The sequence below is a fragment of the Mustela lutreola genome, chromosome 17 (assembly GCF_030435805.1).
Source record: "Mustela lutreola isolate mMusLut2 chromosome 17, mMusLut2.pri, whole genome shotgun sequence".
NCBI lineage: Eukaryota > Metazoa > Chordata > Mammalia > Carnivora > Mustelidae > Mustela > Mustela lutreola.
The window spans coordinates 34,008,852-34,029,944 of record NC_081306.1 but is presented as its reverse complement, the minus strand read 5'-3'; the positions used below and the strand labels follow the sequence as shown (position 1 = coordinate 34,029,944).

The window sequence follows — 21,093 nt, the reverse complement described above, 5'->3', positions numbered from 1 at the left end:
CAGCAGCGGCTGCTGTACCGGAGGCCACACGGGCTTCGCCACGCGGATCCAGTGGCTCTGAATGGGGAGAGTGAGCGGGACTCTTCCGGCAGGAAGCTCTGGAAAACTTGCAGGCGCCGTTCCCGGTCCCAACGGTGTTTCTGGGCTCGCCCCTCCTAGGGACCACTGAAGCTAGACGGTAAGGGGACAGAGACCTGAGCTGGGAGCAGGACCTCCCTTTCCAAACTGGCCCGGCCAGCTCTGCTAAGCCAAGGGCCCACTAGAGGCTGCTGTCTCCAGCAGGGGCTTGGGTCAAACATCCGACTGGACGCGAAGGCAGACACAGCCTGGAAAGCGTGCATTGCGAAGAGATGCCCGCAGCCCAGCCCAGGGCCGGCCCCTCCCCTGCTGCTCCCTGTGGACCAGGCCTTTTCACAAGCGCAAACTCATTGGCGAGCTCACCGAAACAGCAGGGAGAGCGAGGTAAAGGCCTCCCCAGGCTCGTCCGCACAGGCTGCTGCGGTCAAGGAGGCCCTGGCCTGCCCCCGAAACCCTCCACCCTCCCCGCACACCGACACCTACTGGCAGGGATGCTCTTTGGGCTCTGTTTTCACCTTCCAAACAGCTGCAGGTTGTTTGTTCCCTGAGCGCTACGGTGAACTTGGCCGCGTTTGGGAATCCCCGCAGCCCCGTGTCCACCCCAGACCCTGCCCTTGAGTGGGGACCCGGCATGCACAGGGTGCAAAGATCTAGTTACTACTTATAAGCTTGGTCACGGGCACCGTCTTATCAGAACAAATGCAAGGTACCCGAGTAGCCACAAGCCCACTTGACAGATAGGGAAACCGAGGCCACGGACAGCTGTGGAGCGGGATCTTATAACATTGTACTTCCCTGAAAACCATTTCTAAAGTTTCAAACATTGCTCTTGTTTTCCCAGAAAGCCCAGCCCCGCCCTGCTGCCTTGCATGACTAACGCCTACACGGTCAGACGTCTTTTCTTAGACAAGGGGCTCCATACCTCTCCCAGAGCCACGTGAATCGTGTTCAAGGCATTTAGTCTTCCTTACCACGTCTCTGTTTCCTGTCCCCCCGCCCGGGCCTCTCAGGTCAGCAGAGACGTCTTACTGAGGCTCATTCATGCTCGTACCCACCACCCAGAAAGGGGTCTCCAAGGCCAGGGGTGTCCGAGGAAAGCTGCTGAACGGGTGAACGAGTCAGTCAAGTCCCTGGATACTTCTCTAATGGCCCTGTCTACTCTCAGGAGTGAAGGGGGGCACCCCGGCTGTGCCTGTCCATGGGACAATCTCTGTTGTGCACACGGACTGCTTCCCAGCACCCCCAGAAGGCTGTGGTGTCTGCAGGGAGGGCAGGAGGGAGTCTGGTCTTCACACGGGGAGGGCCGGGGATGCCTGGGCTCTGGGGAGATGCTCAGACCCCTCCTGTGCATCAGCTAAGAAAGGATACCCCGGCTTATTCCTGCGCACTCCCCTTCACGAAGGGGGGCGATCACGCGCTAGACAGAAGCCACATAGCCAGGCAGGTGCCCCAGAGACAGCTCAGTACTGGGCAGAAAGAGCCAAAAATAGTGCTGAGAGACGTCTGGAAAACCCACTTGCCAGCTGCACTCCCCTGTCTCAGCGAGTGGACGAAGCCCCAGGACACGGGGACCCGTGCGGCATCAGTGTTGTTTAGAGGAATACCAAGGAGATGGAGTCTGACTGCCCGCTCTACACATTGGGAGGGGACAGGATCTACCCTCACGTTACCCCGGCTGGCCTCCGTCCACCCCACTCCTGGCTGTGTGTCCCTAGGCCAGCTCCCTGCAAAGCCCCCAGGACTGTTCTTTCCACAGCCCGTCCCTCACTGCCTCCTCAAGCCACCGGTAACTAATGCGGACCTTCACAGGCAATCGCCTACAGGCCCAGGAACAATGGCACCGAACCTCCACGCTCTGAAACCACTGGGGACACATTTCCCTGAAATCAGTAATTGGATGCCTTTTTTCTGTCCAGTTCAGCAGATCTCAAAGTGCTCAGCAATGTGGCCTCTGAATTACTAAGCGAACAGGCCTCTGCCTGAGACAGAGCTGAGCCCTGATCCCTGCCAGTGCTCAGGAAGTTGAAGGAGTGGCTCGTGGAGCTCTGCCCTGTCTCCCTGCTGTGCTGAGGGAGTGGCCCTGGCCTCCAGGGACACAAGCCCCCTTTTCACCCCTGGAGCGGGGAGACCTGTCCTCCGGAAAGTGCCTCTCCTCGGGTGGATAAGCAGAACGTAGCAGGAAGGGCTGTGCGGCATCTGTCCCTCCCTCACTGGCCTAGCGAGGGCAGCGGTAGCCCCTGAACCACACGGACAGCATCGAGGGTGTCCCTCCCCTCCCTTCGAGGCCCTGCAGGCGTGTCCCTCTAGAAGACTGCCTGTTTTGGTCACTCCAGAGATAACGTTCCATCAAGGTGCAATGGCTCCCCAGCTGCCCTACAAAAGACAGCCAGCCCCCAGCACCCTGACGCCCTCGGGAAGCTCGGGGGAGGGCACCTACCCACACTGGTTATCTTCTGAGCACCGAGGTCGCGCAGGAGGGCTTCGATGGCTGGGTTATGCCTGGAGTAGAGTTCATACCGGTTAATGCCGATGTGGAACTTGAGCCAGTTGGGGTAGGAGTCCACAGCTGCCTCCCCCGTGGGCAAGAAGTCTTCATTTTCAGTGCCTTCACGTGGCCTACAGGACATGCAGAGGACCCAGAATCAGCAGGGAAAGAACGGAGTCGTTCCAAAGCCAAGGTTCTAACTGTGGATCCAGACAAACGTTGATGTGTTCACAGATGCCTCTGCCCAAACAGGACCTTGCGAACGTCCCTACTTTTTCTGCAGCTGTTGTTCTACTAACTAATAACATACCTAAACTGTAATTCTCACTTACCGTCAGGAGACGTCCAGACAGCTATAACTAAAATCAAGACCGAGCCCAGAGCGTCCGTGCCAGGCCCTACCGCGTCTGCCCTGGGGTCACGAAACAGCCCAACAAGTGTGATGTCAGCTTGGGGTCTGAGAGGCTGTCAGCTCTTCCTGGGGACAGATGAGCGAGCCATCTTTGACCACGAACCGTGTGCACGCCGGAGACACACCCCGCCTGTCAGAAACCTTCCCCGGGCGCTCTGTTTTGCTTCCAACAACCAAAGGGAGAAATGATGCAAGAAGCTAAATTTGATTTTAACGAGAGCAGTCTTGGGTGGGAAGCGAGGAAAGAGGTAGGCACTCGCTCCAGCTGAGACCCGAAGTCAGGACCTGCCGCCCACATGGCCCTGACATCTCTGGAGGCAACGGGCCCATCTGCGGGAAGACAGAGCCTATTTGCTGCTGAGCCAAACGGAAAGTGGAACTTGTCTTAGCTCCAACCCACCTGCAGACGAGATCCTTCTGGCCCCAAGTCCTCTCCCACAGGGGCCACATCCTGGACCCCCAGTCCTGGGCTCTGTCTCTCCTGTGAGGAGCCCTGAGCCTGGGCCACTGCTCTGATTCTCAAGTTTCTGAGCATTTCCTTGAACCTGGCCAGCACACAAAGCTCAGAGGCCACCAAACACTTTGGTGTATTTAGATGGAAAAGCCTGGGCCTGGTCAAATTTCAGGGTAGAAAGGATTTTTATGCGACGGCCTTCCCCCTGCATGGCCGGGGTGATATCTACCTGCAGCAGGTATTTGTTCTGGCCTTGCTGCTAGTTAATATTTCACTCCGGGCTGCAGCATGGGCTCATGCTGGTCTGTGTGGCTGAGGAGGGCCAGGGGGAAGGGTTTAAGCCAGGACAGTTTAAAGAGATGCTCCTGAGGATGCTTCTCCCCTTTTATGAAGATGTCACCCACCACAGCTGGCAGGGTTCCAAGGGCAGCTGCTTTGGGCACCCCGGTTGGGAGAACCCTTTTGTTATGCCTCACTGGGGCCAGCACGCCCCTCTGCTAATTTTGTTCTCAGCCACCAGCTTACAAGACTCATTAGGCTTCTGCAGACTCTCCTGACATGTCCACCAGAGTAATGTCCCCGAGCATCTGAAAGCTTGGCGCCAGCAGCTCCCCAGGGTAAGGTTAGGGACAGGCCCTCCCATTCACTCCCTTGCCAGCTTGTGCATGCACTGCCTGACTTAGTTTCGGGAGCCAGGACCCCGCAGGGACCCCGCAGGCCACCCTGCCCTCCCGCAGAGTCAGCACCGACCCTCCCTGGACTCCGCAGGGAGCAGCTCCCAAACCACCCAGCAGCCCTTCTCAAGGAGGCAGTCGTTCTGGAGACAAAGGCACTGCCCTGAGCAAGAGGCAGCATGCTCTCCTGCTCCACAAACCTCCCTTGCTGGACAGGGGTGCTGGGGTGAGGGTTGAGCACTCTGCCAGGGGGGTTCCTGCCGGTTCCCGAGCCCCTGGGCCTCTTTAAACGAGGCCTGGGATGTGCAAGGCCATTTCCTGGGAAGGCGAGCACAGATTAACAGCTGCTTGACGGTGTGGGGCCTGCCAGCACCCACCCTGAGCTGCCCTCCGCCTCACTCACCAGTCAGGATTCTCCGCGGCAGCCTTGGGGTTGAACCTGATGTCGCTGTTCACATTGAAGAGGACGTCGTCCTCCGTTAGCGGTGGAACCGGCACCTGGTAGAGTGGGTGTTCAAACAGCCGGGCCAGGAGAGAGCTGTCCCCGCTGGGGCCAGGGGGCGGCGCCGACCGACGGAGTCCGGGGTCTCGGAGCAGCGGCCGGTGCGCGGGATCGCGGGGCCGGGGACCGCCGGAATTCTGCCCCTGCAAGGCGCTTTCGGCGGGTTCGGCTGCCGCGGGCAGTTTCTCCAGCGAGTGGGATGTGAGATTGGAGGAAGGGTCGGAGCTGAAGTCCTGCAGGATCCGCAGCGTGTGTTTGTTGGGCCAGCCCGCGTCGCCGGCTGCGGAGGAGGCGGCAGGGGGCTCCCCCGGGCGGCCCCGCGCCTTGGCCCAGGCAGGCGCCGCCGCCTCGACCGCGGGTTGCGCGCACGAGCAGCCGGGCTCCCCCGAGGGCCGCACGGCGCGCCGCTCCAGTTTGGGCAGCAAGTCCAGCACGATGTGCAGCGCGCAGGCCACCAGGAACACCATCAGGATGAGCACGCGGAATCTGCGCACCAGGATCATCTTCATGGCCGCGCCGGAGAGCGCGGCCTGGGACTCCGGGCGCCCTCCCAGAGCGCGCTCCACCGGTGCCCCAGCTAGCCTCGGCTTGGCACGAACGCAGTGCCGAGGCACAGGTCAAGGTCCATCTGGCGTCGGACAGCTACCAGCTCCAGGGTTGTCCCCCCGCCCACACCACGTGTAGGGCCCCCACCGCCAAAGAGCCCGCTCGCCCGGCCATCTCTGGCCGTACCCTCTCGTCTCTTCGGAGTGGCCGCGCCCTCAGCGGCCGGGCCCAGAGGCCCTGGTCCACGGAGCTGGGTGCGCAGCCGGGTGAGGCCCCGCGCACTCAGCGGCCGGCTTGGGGTCTCTGCGCTCATCCGGCGCGCTGGGGCCTGACGCGGCGGCCCATCTAGGCCAGGGCGCGGCGGCCTGTGGGTGGCGGTGGAGATGGCGCGGTGCAGTCCCCTCCGAGGCTCCGTGGGCCACGCCAAGCGCCGGGCCGGCCAGGCGGAGAAGGGGCGGCTCCTTCGGGCAAGGCTCGTTTCTCTCACGCAGCGCTCCGGAGGCTGGGACCTGGAGGGGGAGCAGGGCGCAGAGCCGCGGGGACAAGGAGGTGGTAGGCACGGGTCTGGGGGGCGCTCGGAACGGCCGGGGAGGTCCCCGGGCAGGTGCAGCTGCCGTCCCCGGAGCGCAGTGCCCGCGCGGCCGAGCCTCTCGGCGCCCCGCGCCCCGGCCAGCAGATATCCGAGAGCCGCGGAGCCGCCCCCCGCGTCAGCGCCCGCAGATTGGCGGAGACGCAGCCCCGCGAGTCAAGGCCAGGCCTGAGCCGACTCCGCTCCCTCTCCTTTCTCCTCCCCTCGGCCGCGCCCCGCGTTGCCTCTGCAGCTCCCGGCCGGCTAAAGAGAGGGCGCCTTCTTCCCTTGGTGGCCGAGAGAAGACGGAGAGACCCAAGAGACAAAGGCCGGAGGGCTCGGGTGCGGCGAGCCGGCTCCCGCAGGACGGGGAGCGCGCGCGGACGCTGTCGAGGGGGCCTCTCCGGCCAGGCCCCGGGGCGCGGGACCTCCGCCCGCCTGGGGCCGGCCGCCGCCAGCTGCAGCCTCCGGACTCCTCCCCAGATGAGCCGAGGGCCGGAGCCCAGGCCAAGTCCCTCCCCGGAGCAGCTGGGCGTCTGCGCTGCCGGATGAGCTCCCTGCCGGGAGGCGACCTTGTGCCCCCCACCCCGGGAGGCCCCCTGCGCGCCCCGCACCGGGCGTAGGGGAGGAGGGGACGACCGGCCGCCACCGCGCCGCCGGAGAGACGAGAGGAACTCGGTATTTCGCCCAAACAGCAAATCCGGAGGGGATGCCGAGCGGCTCCTGCTCCAGGCTGGGGCCCCACCCCACCAAGGGGACACGCCTGCGCCTTGACTCTGGTGGCGCGGGCGCCCCCGCGCTAGGATTCGCTTGGCACCGAGAGGTACCTGGTGTTTGCGGAGGCCGCACCTCGCTGGCCTGTGTGTGTGTGTGTGTGTGTGTGTGTGTGTGTGTCTCATTTGCTTGGCTAGGTGCCAAAATCAGCCACCCAGGCCTAGGGGCGTGGCACTTCTACGTGGCCTCTTCTGGGCCCCCAGCCCCCAGTAGAGAATATTAATGTGAATGTCAGTCTAAAGTTCTGGTGAGGAGGGTAGGTGACCCTGGCCAGCAAAGGCAGTCCAAACAGATCCACGGCCCAGCAAACAGGCTATCTGTCTGCCCCATGCCCTGGAGGCCCGGCCAATGTTCAGCCTCTCTGGCAGGACTGAGTTGTGGGGGGAGGCATGGGAGTGAGCCCCTCTTTCCTGTCCACTTGCTGTGCTGCCCTCTCTGGACGCCAGTTTCCTCTTACCTGCATTCAGGGTGCTTCTCCCCTGGGACTCATGGACTCTCCGTGTCTGGCCCGGTCCCTACCCTGCATGCAGTAGGCACCCACCAGATGCTGGTGACGGAGAGGTGTCCCAGCCCAGCTGGCCAGTGAAGTGAAGATCTCTGAAGCCATTCGAATGAAGTAGAAAGGTCACTGGGCCCCATCCGGAGCTGAAGGTAGAGCTGGAGGTGGGAGGGGGCCGGAAGGGAAGGCGGATCTGACCTGGCAAGAGCTCCTCCTCCCTCCCACACTGCACCATTTGTGTGCGGAAGAGGTAAGTTTGGGCAAGGTTACCTGGACAGGCCAAGGAGGTGATGTCCAAGATGAGACGGAGGTTGGTGAAAGAGCCCCTCCCCCTTACACTGGGAGAGCAGAGCCATGAGCCCCACAGTGTGTCCCTTGGCCTTGGGGTTCTGCAGCCTCTGGCCCCCTCAGCCCTCCCCTGGACGTGGCCTCAGGGTGGCCGTGGGGAGGCCTGACCCCATGAATCATGGACAGCATGTAGGGGGCCTCCCGGGGTCTCATGCCCACCCCCACCCCCCCATGGATTCTTAAGAGAGCTGAGGTGTTAGTTGGACTTCTGTTCACCACTGGATGGCTCCCTTGCCTAGTTCTTGGTTCACCTTAACTATCACCTTGAAGAGGCATTGTCTTGCTGACCAGATGGTTTCAATGACCCACTACTCTGTTTTCCTAGCAACATCTACCACTACCTGAAAGTAACATCTTCTGTTCTTGTCTATGGCTGGTCTCCCCTAAAATGCATGGGCCTCACTATGTAGGAGCCTCCCAACATGCCTTGCTCACAGCTCTGCCCTGGAGCAGAGCAGGTGCTCAGGGCCCCTGGGTTCTCTGATGATGCCCCAGCGGGAGTGTGGTCCCCAGGGTGCCATCTGAGGCAATCTGCTAGGGAGGGGGATGGTGTCCCAGAGGACTGTGGAGGGAGGGGTTTTCCAGGGGCGGGGGCAAGCAGCCTGGGGCCTGGATGTGGATGTAAGGCCTTCAGGTTCTTTGTGGCTGGTCCCTGGGGACAGGCAGCACGGGGAGATGCCGCTTGCTCTAAAGTGCTTAGGATAACCCAGAAGTCTGCCAGTCACTCCTTGGTCTTGGTTAAAGCACAAAGGAGGCGAGCCTCCCACCCTGAACCTCCCCTGGGTGTTCGAAGCCCCCAGCTGGGCTGGCCGAGGAGGTGCCCTGAATACAGGGCCCCTTTAGGAGAGCAGAGGTGAGGCCAGGGAAGAGTGCCAGTGTAGGAGATACACAGTGCTGGCTGTGGAGTGAGGGACGGGGGAACCAGAACAGTGGTCATCTGTGATGTGGGACCCCCACCACAAGGACACTTTGAGGTTGGTGTAACAGGTGACAAAGCAGAGCTGCTGGGGAAAGACTGTCCTGGAAGCTGTAGGCTCAGCAGCGGAGGATGACTGGTTTTCCTGCCCAAATGGCTGGAGAACATTCCAGAAGGGCCCAGGAGGGAGGCCCAGAGGGACCCACCCACAAGGTCCTGGCACCGACATGTCTCAGTCCCTTGATGTTTTCCTAAGGATTACTCATCCAGGACCCAGCAGGGAGGCTTCTGGGGCTGTGGACCACAGGCCAGTCCTGGCCACAGGCTATTCTGGGAGCTGGGGGCAGGCAGGCAGCAGGGAGAAGGTCATGGTCTTCACCTGGGACCCGTGTCCAGGCATCATGGGGTGTGTGGTTCTAACCCTTGTCCACTGGCACCAGGCAACGTGGAACTGGACTTGGTGGGCAGGGGGACAGGCTCATGGGCCTGGGCAGCAGAACTTACACAGGGAAGGCCCACCACCGGGAGAAATGCCCCCGTAGGAGACGGTGAGCTGACACCAGCGTCCTCTGTGCTGGCTTTGAGCCACTCCTGGGGTGGCTTGGAGCAGGGGGACAAGGCGGGGCCTCTGGCTCATTCATTCCGCAGCCACCAGGCCATCGCCTGAGGGGTCCTTGGAAAAGAGAGCTTCTTTGTTCTAATTTAAAGCAACAGGTCAAGAAGCCAAAAATGAAAAAATAAAACCATAAAAAAGCTTGACTTTACTTTGGAGATTTTGGATTGTTCAAATACGTGATTTATATTCTAGCATACATGGAATAGCCATGAAAACTGACCATCTGTTGACCATAAGGAAAATGTTAAGAAACTGCAAAGGCAAATGTCTACCGTCTGTTCACGGTGTGTGTGCATGGACACACTGACAGAGAAACGCAGATACACACGACCTGTGGTCCCTTCGTTGAACACAACGCAGCTTCACAGAAACAAGAGCTAAGCTTTAAAAATTTTTCTACCCGGAGATTAAGACTACAAATAAAAACTCGTATGTATAATTTGGGGGGTCATGAAAGAAACCAGAAGGGAAATTACACTCTTTAAAAATAAAAGCAAGTGGGTGCCTGGGTGGCTCAGTGGGTTAAGCCTCTGCCTTCGGCTCAGGTTATGATCTCAGCGTCCTGGGATTGAGTCCCGCCTCGGGCTCTCTACTCAGCAGGGAGCCTGCTCCTTCTCTCTCTTTGCCTGCCTCTCTGCCTACTTGTGATCTCTCTCTGTCAAATAAATAAATAATATCTAAAAAAAAAATGAAAATGAAAACAAGTGAGAACAGCACCCATTAAAACCAAGGGGTGCTCAGAGGGAGGTTGGGGTGATGCCCACACTCACTAGAACACAGGAATGACCACATGTACATGAACTGAGTTTTCAGTCCAAGAAACTAGAAGAGCAATTTTTAAAACCCCAGATAAAGAAGGGATGAATTAACGCAGAGCAATCCAAAAGCAAGTGCATTAGAAAGGGAAGAGGGCTGGAGGTGGCTAAGAAGATGGAAAAGGCCAGCGGGAGAGCCAGTGAGTGGTGAGGCCAGAGTGAGGGACAGGAGGAGACAGAGATGAGAGCCCTGGAGAGAGGTACAGGGCTGGGCGGAGGTCCCTGAGGAGAGAGTGCCTCGATGCCAGCTTGATGATGCAAACACAAGAGGTGTTTTTAAAGAAAAGTTCAAATGGAGGTCTAGAAAACAGGGCTAGACACATCACCATAGAAGTTGAAAAACGGTCAAGTATTTATCCCTAAACACAGAAGCGTTTGCCGGACCTTCGTCAGACATTTGAAGAACAGATACTTGGCATGTTACGGAACTTGCTCCTGAGTGGAGGAAAAGGGTAGAAAGTCATCAGCCACTTCAGACACTGATGACCCCAGAGAAGACCATCCCACGTTTAAGCAGCGAGCACGCCACTCCGTTTGCTTCATAGAGAAAGGAGAGAATCCTCTGATTGTTCGACAGGTGCTGAAAATCCACTTTGTAAAATTCAGCCCTTGTCGGTGTTAACATACCCAGCAAACCACGAGGGGTAGGAAATTGCCTCTCTCTGACGGGGGTGCCCACGGACCCTGCTGCTCCAACCACTCACCAGAGGCTTGTTACAAACACTCCACTCAGGGAGGAAGCGCTTCTGAAACACACATGCGCCCACGTCCTCATGGCTTGGGGCTTCCGGGCCCCCCCACTTCCCGGCTCCAGCCCTAACATCCCAACCACTGAGCAGATCCCAGTTCCCTTCGACCCCCACTGCTCCTTCTCGGCCGCCCTCGCTGTGCAGTCTGATAACCCGGCTCCTGTGCCTGGAGATGAGAGCTCAGACCCAGAACCCCTGTCTCCACGTGTCCCCGGTGTCTCCTCCAGTCCCACTGAAAGTCACTGGTGCACTCCCACTCCACATCCACAGGACAAACGCCCAGCTGGCTTTCTCCGCTCAGATGACTTATGAAAATCTCAAACCCAGCATGCCCAAGACCAGAATCTGCCTGCTGTCCCCCACCACCCCAGGACCCCTCCTGGTCAAATCTTTGCCTGGGCCGAGAAATCTTGGAATCATCCTGGACATAAATCCTGCTAATGCGGTTTTCCAAAACTCGTCCTTACCACCGCTGCTGATGATTGAAGCCGGTGTCAATCGCCTGGACTGTTGGGATAACCTCTTCCCTGGTTTCCTGGCTTCTGTCCTTGTCCTGCCCTCCCACTCCCACTGCATGCTGCACAGGACATCGGAGTGATCCTACTAAGACAGAGAGTAGCTCAGTTTTCCACCCAAAGCCCTTCGGTTACTCTCCATCGAAAGCAATGCCCATGGCCTGCAAGGCCATCCAGGATCTGCTTCTACCCCACTCTCTGACTCATCTTGTACTTCCTTCTCCTCTCTTTCCTAGGCAAGCAGGTGCCTACCCCAGGACCTTTGCATATGCTGTTGAAGGACTCTGCCTAGATGTCTGTGGGCTTGTTCTCTCATTTCTTTTAGCTCTTCACACCCTCGCTTGCCGCCCTTCACCCTGCTAACAGAACTGCCCTCAGAAAACTCACTTGGGGTCAATGAAGCAAAAAGCAGCTGTAATTCCTAATCACAGGGCAAAAGCAGCATCAGGGGACCAGTTGGAGACTGAGCCTCCCAGCGAGGACCCAAGGTCACATGCAGGCGGCAGCCCAGGGCTTTTCTTTTGCCCAGCTCCTTGGAAGAGAACAACTTCGAGTCCCAGTAGATTCTCATGGTGTGTCACCCTTTGGTCGTGGGAGCCATGCTTAGTGACCAGTAGGACACTAGTGGGGAATGTGTGATCCTGTGGAGAATCCCAGAATTCACATCGTCAGCTGCTGAAGATGGGAAGGAAGGAGGACTAGTTTGGGGACCTGGGCTGGGTCTGTTGGGAAGACCCTGGTGGGTCAGTGGGGCCAAAGTGACCCCGCTCCTAGAGGTCACCACATGCGGCCTTCTTTCCTTCTCCTGAGGCTTGGGTTTGAGCGTCACCTTCTCGGGATCATCTCGTTGAGCGTCATTTCCTGCCATGACTGGCACCAGCCTCTGCAGGAGGTTGGGTTCCAATTGCTTCATGTCCCTTTCTTCTTGTCCCCTCCCCCCACCCCCACATCCAGGGCGCTCGGTGTGGTAGGGACGGGGGCAGGGGGGTAAAGGTCACCCAGACCTGTTCAATTCAGCTGCTGTTTGCTGAGGACCTGCTGCTGTTTGCTGAACACCTACTGTGTGCCAGGCCCTCTGCTAGGGATTCAGGGGACAGAAGGAGTGAGCCAGACAGGGCCCTGCTGGAAAGCCTCGCATTATCCCGTCACCTGGAACTCCTACCAAGAAGCCATTTAGAGCAATAACTGAACTTTGAAAATAGCAAATTCCAATAGTTTGAAACATTTCCAAAAAATGGCCAGAGTCTCTGCTTCCTGAGCACTCGGCAGGACCAGGCAAACCCTGGGCATAATGGGAAGGGGCCAGGGGCACACAGGCCCCTCCTGGTGTCAGGGAGGCAGGTCCTTCCTGGGGACCTGCTTGAAAGAGCCCACAGACATAGCCAACCTGGCCTCAGGGGTAGGAGAGGGATCTTTCCCCTGCAGACCCTGGCCTTAAAAAACGAGGGGGCAGACCTCCACGGGGGCCACATCACCAGTCCAGAGGGGACCACAGATGGAAGGATAGAGGAGCTGGCCATGGAGCCCCCCAATAGCCTCTCACAGCGGCCACAATGCGAATCGCCCTTACAAAGCATGGGGGCTGTTACTACTTCTTATAAGGGAGAAGACCCACAGCTTTCTCCCACAGTGGCCTGTGCACTGGAGCTGGGGACTGACCCGCAGGACAGGGTGCTTGGGGGGGACTATGGACACAGCTGAGCAGGGAGCCCTGAAGACCTGGGTACAGCAGGGTCCATCGCTCACTGCAAAGTAATGGTGAGCATGTGGATACATGCCTTGGTTTATCCTGCTGTGAAAGGGATGTTTACACTTTGCCCTGTGGGTCAGTCCATACCCGGGAAGCCACTCTTCTTTGCCTCGGTGGGTCTTTAGGGGCAGGGCTCTGGGTCAGACTAGCCAGGTTTATATCCGGCTGCGGCCACGTCCCACCCATGAGGCATGCAACCTTGCTTGCATTTCTGAGCCTGGCTTCTGACCTGAGCAAGAGAGGATGGGTGTCCCCTTCCTCCTCCCAGGGCTGTGGGAAGGACCCTAGAGTGTAGAGTCTCCGTGTCCGAGTGGGGAGCCAGAGCTCCAAGTGGTGGGGCTCAGCCCTGTGCGCAGTGCTCAGTACTCAGTACTGTGCTCAGTACTGTGCTCAGTAAACTCAAGGAACTGTTTCTGGGTCTCCTCTGTAAATGAAGGCTTTCAGCCGAGCGTAGCCTGGTGGGAGCCAGCCACAAGGAAGCCTGTGCCATGTTCTTGGTTCTGCAGAGGCTTGGGCCTCCTGGAGATCAGAGATGGTGGACACAGAGTCGTGAGAATCTGGGGGCAGATGCCTCCAGATCCCGACGGCAAGGCATCTGGGGCGCTGCTTTGGGACCACCAACTCAACTGGAGCCACGGCCCCACTAAGGGGGAGAGTCTGGGGGGAGGATGGGGGCAGAGCAATGGAACGTGGCATCACTTAGATTGTCTCCTTCCTCTCAACAACTGAGGACATCAGTCCGATGTCCATCTGTGTTTGCTAACCTGAAGAGAAAAAGCCAAAATTGATAAAACTTGCGAAACATTCTCACCTCCAAGTTGCCAGTGACGTCATTCTGTCCTTTCCTGGGTCGAGGGGAATAATTTTAGAAAGAGGCATTCTGTGAAATTAAAAGGCATTCATCAAACGCTATTTTATGCGTAATGTAATCTACGGCTTTGCCGATTAGAGATGAAAATGCAGATATTAGACAAGTTAGTTCTGATATTTGGAGGCAAGTGAGAGATTAAATTACAGTAAGACTTCTTATACAGAGCCCTAGAATTTCTGGGTCTGGGGCACATGTTCCTTGCCGATACCCTGCCCTGTATGGGGATGTCAGGTTCCCCGGGGGGATCAGCTGTGCGAAGGTCATTGACCCCAACGGCCAGTGCTGACCACCTCCTCAGCCAAATCATGAAAATTCCAAGTCTCCTCTGTTTGTCGGGCACAAGCTCCAGGGGAGCCCGAGCAGGTTCTTGCAGAGGCCTGTCCTCCTGAGGCTCCCTGTCCTCCGCACACCTCAGGCTCTGCCCGGGGCTGTGTGGTCAGAGGGCTCCTTGCCAGGGAGGATGCCTGCCCTCCTCCAGCCCAGACAGAACCGGCTGTTCTTGCGTTACCGTAGAAGCAGATTCAGTACCAGACTGAGATCTTCCCCCAGTGCCTGGGAGACCCCAAAGCTGGCCAACGTTCCCCTAGGGCCCCGTGTGCCAACGTATCCGACAGCACAGGGCACGGCTCGTGGGCACGCACAGCCACTTGTCCCCCAGGGGACTGGGTCCTGTGCTCCCAGGGCTGTGGAACATGTTCTAGACGCTTTCTTGCTGCTAATGGAGGGGGGAGGGGGTGTGCCGCCAAAGAGGGGCATCAGTAATCGTTCTGGGAATAAAATTACCGCCCACAGATAAATCCTAGAAACAGCTGCCTAGAATATTCTTTATATTGGAAAGTATGCTTTGAGGTCATTACTCAGGATTTTATAGGCCATTTCTTGGCTGAGCCCCAGGATGGCTTATGGCTTTGCAAACAGACGACGTGGCCTTTTATGAATGACAGATGGCTTTTATCACACCTCTGCAGTACCGCTTACGGCGATAGGGCTGTGGTGATGCCCTGTGGCTGTGAGCACCGGAGCGGGTGGCGTGGACACAGCCCGCAGGTCTGGTCTTGAGTAGGGGGTCTCTGGACCACATTGGTTGAGGGGCGTTTCCCACTCTGTTTTCCTGCCAGTCGCGTCATGGCGGGATAAGCCGCTGCTGGTGCCCCGTATCGAGCACAGCCCCGGCACAGGCCAGTCTCCATGGGGATCTGTTGCCCCCCACCCCCCAAGGTCCCCGCACCGAGGCCTTTGTCCTCCTCCACCCTCTGCCCCATGGCCATCTGCGTGGACCTCCCTGCCCAACCTGTTCTCTTTACCAAAAGACAGAAGTCAGTGTTTGTTGAGCTCCTGCAGTTCAGGCCTGTGTCTAGTGGTCAAGGCCAAAAGCCCCATTCTCCTCCATCTCTCCCTTGGGCCCCTGCTGGATGGGTGCCTGTCTCCACGGGATCTGGGAACTGGGGCTCAGATCTGCTCCTGCACCTCCTGGCACGACAGCAGGGTTGGAAAGATTTCTCAATCCGGGGAAATCACTGCACTGGACTAAAGAGGAATGGTTTGAATATCCCAAATTCAGTTTGGGCTCCTCATCCAAAGGCTTGTGGGAGAGCTTGGCCGCCTGAGAGCAGGTCAGGGTCCACACTGTGCTGCTGGGGTTGAGGGGCAGAGAAACAGCCTTGGGAACATCAGCCTGGGCGAGCAAGGCAGGACAAGCTGCAGGATGGAGCCCATCTAGAAGCAGGGAGGCAGGGGGACCACAGTAGAAATAGGGACAGGGACAGATGTGGGGGTGTTCAGAAGCTTCTCGAAGGGACCCCAGAGGTCACTCACTTTCCCTGGGAGCACTTTCATCACCTGGGTCTCAGGGTTTGCACCCCAGGCACCCCGGCAGGTGCTCTGCCCTGAACCTCCCAGACCGCCCTCCCCACCCCGTGGCCAGGGGACATCTCTTCTGTCCCTCTGAGCAGAGCCTGCTCCAGGCTGCTGTCCCCCAGATGGGATCTGACCACGGTCCATGCTAGTGCCTGTAGGACAATCTTCATGTTCTCCGGGGAGATGAGGAGGAGCCTCGGACAGTCTTGGGGGACAACGGGTACCCTTTAGAAAACGCCCAGCCCCAGCCTTCAGGGGACCCCAGGACTCTTCAGACTGCCTTTGATGCCTCCCAGAAAATGCAACCCCCTCCCTGGTCTGTCTCCTCCGCCCAGCACATGCGGCTGGCCCGTCCCTGGAGAACACAGCTGCAAGGATTGTGGTGTTCTAGGAGGCCTCGGAGATTTGAACCACGCATGGGGAAAGTGCAGGAGCCGAAGGCCATCAGCAGCCTGGGGGCCCACAGTGACTCCTCAGCGGGGTGCTGACACCTCGATCTGTGGGTGGGCTTGGGGGAGCCCTAGGACTGGGAGGAGGTGTGGCCTGCCCAGTGATCTGGGCTTGAGAAAAGCAAGGGGCCAAGACTACAGAACAAGAGGCTTGGGTGTGACCTGGGGCAGGACTTCCTGACTTCCTGGGAGGTGACTGCTGCACCCTGGCCTTTGGGCTCCAGTGTTCCCCCCCTTCCCACCAGGGAGACCCCAGAGAGGGAGGAGCAGCCCCACACACAGGCACAGGGCCAAGCCTGCACCACGGAACCCAGTCGTGCTTGCTGAATCAGGGACAGAGTGACTCTTTGGGATACGGTTGGTGTTATTTTAAGCACTTAGGGACTGAAATCCCTGAATGTGAAAGAGGCGGACTGGCCGTCCCTCCTTCCGCACTCTGGCCCTGACCTCCGCCTTTTCTCCTGGTCTCTGTTGGAAAACCAGGTGGCGAGCCCCGGCTCCACGGTTATTGCTGCCGTCACGGTCTGCAGCTTCCTGTGGCCCTGGTTGGCCCCCAGACCCAGCACGGTGGTCACGGGCCAGGCTGGCTGCAGGCAGGGTGTCTTAGGTGTCTGCTCGGGTGGCTGGAGGCCGGGCATCCAGAGTCAAGGCACTGACCCCCACGTGTGATGTCTGGCGAGGATTTGCTTCCTGGACACTAGATGGCCATCTTCACACAGTCTCCTCGTGTGGCTGAAAGGACAAAGGAGCTCTCTGGGGTCTCTTCTTATGAGGGCACTAATGCCATCCTTTGGGGCTCTCATCTCCTGGCACCATCCCCCTGGGCATCAAGTTTCCATATATGAATGGGTGGGTGGAGCGGACTAGGGTTTCAGCTCATCCAAGAGTCTGAATCCATCACTAAAATAGAAGGGGGTTGACCCCCTGCCCAGATCTGGTGCTGGGATCAAAGGGGCACCCCCTGGGCTGACATGGCATCAGAGAAACAAGAAGGGAGAGGCTGGAGTGAAGGTGGAGGGCCAGCAAGTTTCTCTTGGAGGAGAAACCCAGAGGGGCTTCCCTGAGGAATGAGAGCCTTCCACCAGCCCCGGGTGCTGACCTACCTGCCGTGGCCTGACTCCCACCGGCTGCCCCATGGCCCATACCCAGCCTCTCCTGGGAAAAGAAGTAAAGGCATTTGTGTTGTCTGCACACCCCTGGCCATTTCTGTGTCCTCTCGAGGGCATGAGTGAGTCCAGCTAGTCTCGAGGACTCAGGGCCCAAAGCCCAGGCTGCTATGGCCATAACACATGGCTGAGGCCGGGTTGCAGATGCCTGGCGGCTTCGGGACCTCAGGCCTCTTCCTTCACCAAAACCACGTGCTTCTGGCCTAGGGTGACTCAACCGATTCTCTATTTTGGGCATCTGCAGATGTCTTCCTTCCTTTTCTGTCTTGTGGAGACTGGTGTGGTAACAGAATGGCCCTGTATGCACTGATTCTGATTCTGGAATCATTAGACCTGGGGTGGTGACAGGAGAGCCGACTGCAGGCGAGCCCTGCTTCCCAGAGGCCACCTGGCTGGCATCTATCTTCCGGGCCATCATGGGGAGCTAATGCCAGGCTTTAAAGCAAGACTCCCAGACCCCTCTCACTGGTGTACACCACCGGGACACCGTGTTAAAGCCTCGTGGGGTCGTGCCTTATAGTCATCTTCCTGGCTGAGCAGAGGAAACCCCGAGAATCCCAGATCAGAGATTTAGTTCTTGTTGAGAAAGGACAAAGAGAGCCATTCTCTCCTGGCAGCAGGAAGTGCCAGCCAAGGACTGGGCCTCACCAAGACTCCCTAGCCAACCATGGGCTCTGGGGAGCCCAGCGGGGGTGCTCAGGGCAGGAAGGACAGCTGAGTATCTGGGTAGGCACCCCCGTCCATGGACACGCATGGACATGTGGCTCTGCATGTGTGTGTGTGTGTCCGTGCACACACACACACACATGCACACACACACACACACACACACACACCCTGCTCCCTGCAGCAGCAACCACACAGTTAATCTTGAATCTCATAAACGTAGGGCAGCAGAATGGTGGGAACACTCATGCCAAAGAGTCTTCTTCGTCACAGAAGACATGTGCTACCAGCCATCATCCCATTGCTCCTGGGACGGGTCCAGAACCTGCCTTGGAGTAATTCATAAAAGGCAAAAATTGAAATGTGCCCACCCCATCTCCAAAATACACCCATGCCTTCACTCTGGCCAGGGTTCCCCACCTGCCCTCCTGCGTGGACCCATGCCCCCTGGCCACATCTGCACGCCCTTCTCCACACCACAACATGCAAGAAACTCCTTTGGTTTGTTTCTCACTGAATCTCTCCCAGTCTCGGCACCTGAAGGCAGAGGTACCACTGTGAGCTTTGAGCAGTGTCCCGGATTTTTAAAAAAGCAGCTCTAAATCCGTGCAGACTGAAGATCTGGATGGTGACAGCATCTCAGCTCACTTCCAGGTGCTGTGGGGGGTAGGTCCCAGCTTCCCTGAAACTCTGCCCCTCTCTAGGGTTCCTGGGGGTTGGGGGATCCTCTTGTCTGGGAGAGGTGGCAGAATGGCACGAGGGGTGGCCATGTGTGTGCGGGGAGAGAGGAAAGAAGCTGGTGTCCTGAATCCTCCTGGGTACGAGATCCCAAGGACCCTTCCAGATGCAAACCTCTCCTGTATCTTTAAGAGGTGCCAGGCCTGTCACTGCCAGATGCTGGGGTCCCGCCACCTCCTAGGCCCCGCCCTACACAGCTTTGCGTAAGACACTGGGGCGGACGGCTCTTGTTTCACCTACACCCAGCCTCCCGAGGGTGCAGGAGGATCCTTAGCCTTCAGGGTCCCGTTGCAGGGAGACAGGGTGGCTCAAGGGAGCAGGAATATGGGTGGTCACTCCTGGCACACAGCCAGATTTCTGGTGGGGCCTGGCTGGCTTCTGGCCAGTACAGGTAGCCTGGCGGCTCAGAGCACCTGAGACAGGCTCCCTCCAGCCCTGTCAGCCAGAGAGCACCTAAAACAGATCGAGCAAAGCTACTGGGCCTAGAGCACTTTTCCAGTTCTCTCCCCGAAAAAAAAGCAGGCAGAAAACTTTCTCTCTCTCTAGGCCAAGGATAAATTAGCTAAGGACACATGCAGCGCGACCATCATCTATCATCACGAGCCGGAAAGGATCCTGGGAACCTGTCCTGGCCTCGTGACTCAAGGTCAGAAGCTTCTGCCTTCCCTCATTATTTCTATTTTTAACAGTTGCGTTCAGGCCTCTTGCAAAAATAGCAAGAGGTGAGAACATTTCAAGTGCTAGCATGCCCCTCTTTGTCAGAAAACCACAGGGATGCAGGAAAAACCGGCCAGGATTTGGGTAGCGTGGGTAGCATCCTTCACCACCAGAGCTGAAACGACCCCAGTGATGCACGGGTCCATCTGCTCATGGCACAAGCAGGTAAACTGAGGCCAGCCAGCAGGCAGGTGCCCAGTCAGCCAGGGAGTGAGCCCAGGTTCTGGGGGCCTGATGGGCAGGGGGCAGTGCAAAGGGGCTGTCCCCTGCAGGCCCCCACCTGCACAGAGGGCCATCTCCCAAGCAGTCCAGGGACCTCAGAGGCTGCACACCTGTCACCATCCTGTCGCAGGAAATTAGGGCAAGCCCCTCTGATGCCAAGGCCGAAGCATGCACTCTTTTTTGCACACACGTATGTGCATGTACACACGTGTCTATGCACGAATGCACGTATATTCGAGGGCACTGCTGTGTGTGTGCCTGTGCACAGGCCTGGAATGGAGCTCCTCTGCAAGACGGGCAAGGCCCCAGCCCCACCCAGAAGGGTGGGCATGGGGGCCTTTCCTGGAGAAGCCCCAGGCCAGCAACCCAGCCTCACTGTTGGAGCATTAGGACAGCGGGTCTGAGTCGGCTAGGCCCAGTGAGCCTCCCTTCACAACCCCAGTGCTCGCACCCCATTTCTCTGTCCCTCTCCATCTTCAGCGCATCATCTGGCTTCAGGCCCTCGGGAGGAGAAGAGAGGAGATGTCGCGAGAGGACAGCAGGCCAAACCTCTGGCGGTCCCCAGACCTGCCGGCTCCCTGCACCTTTGGCTACACTGCGGCCTCCCAGCCCTGACCCTTGGGAACAGTCCTCGGGGCTGCCGGGGACCTTGTCCTTCCAGGAAGGCCTCGACAGACCCTCTGGTCCACGCACCCCCTTATTAGCTGACCAGGCATCTCAGAGTGCCAGCTGGGTGCTGGGAGAGTGGACAGCTGTCTACAGTTTGATGTGGGAGAGGGGCGTGCAAGGTCGTCAGGCCCCAGGGGAGGAACACATGGGCTGGGGAGGCTGGGGGCTGGCAGTGTGGAGGCCCTGCTGCATGCTGGCTCTCTGAGCTCACTGGTCCCCTCATACGAGCCCGACAGAGGAGGTGGGGAGTGCTCAGGCTCTCCTTCCGGAATGAAGCCAGGGCCGAGGAGCCCAGAGAAAGGGACTCCGATGCTGCCTCTGCCTGGGATCCAGGTACCATCAGGAGGTGGCTCCCGACAGGGGGTGTCGGAGTGGGAGGGAGGTGCCCCGTCAGAACTCGCCCTGCGGACCTGCGGTCTGGGGAGACATACCAGCCCCTGACCCGACCTGGCCGCAGCTTGGACTCTGGGGGAGATTACATCTCATGCTGAAATTTCAGTGTCTTCATTGGGGACTCAGGGCCTTGGAGAGGCTGCCCTAGGTTCCCTGCCATGTGGGTCTATCAGCAGCTTCCAACACAATGGGCTTCCAGAGAGAGCATGCTGAGGGTGAAGTGGGGAGATAGAAAGTCACGGGAGGGACAGCCTTTATGACTCAGTCTCTGAGGAAGAGGTAGCCATCACTGGAAGCAAGTCTCCGGGTCCTGGCCATGCAAAGGGGCGGGGGCCACATGGGGCAGTGCCTGGGAGGAGTTCATGAAACACAGAGTGGAAACAGAGGGGAGGGGACCTCTCAAACCCCAGAGCCTCTTCTAGGGCCTGTCACTCCACTCGGTCCAGAGGGATCCCACCCTGCAGACCTCCACCGCCTTTTGAAAAGCTAAACCCAAAAGCTATTCGTCACCCCACAAAGACCCCACAAAGAAATCACTGAACTGAAGAAACAGGCAAACAAACACATAACAACAGCAATGAAAAGGCAAACTTCCATTCTTAGAGATATTTGTGCCATGACCTGTTGAAGGATATATATCAGAG

The 21,093-nt window shown here is 58.3% G+C and overlaps 1 protein-coding gene across 1 annotated transcript in view; it reads right to left on the bottom strand.

Moving 5' to 3' along the window:
• The window catches only part of FAM20C (FAM20C golgi associated secretory pathway kinase), a 36,875-nt gene extending 31,761 nt beyond the window's left edge, over positions 1-5,114 (bottom strand). Inside the window, exons 1-2 of the mRNA XM_059154600.1 lie at positions 4,507-5,114; positions 2,516-2,694 (exon numbers count right to left, since the gene is read on the bottom strand). Coding sequence (XP_059010583.1) covers positions 2,516-2,694; positions 4,507-5,114 — 787 coding nt within the window. The remainder of the gene's footprint in view (positions 1-2,515; positions 2,695-4,506) is intronic.
• Positions 5,115-21,093: the final 15,979 nt, after the last annotated feature.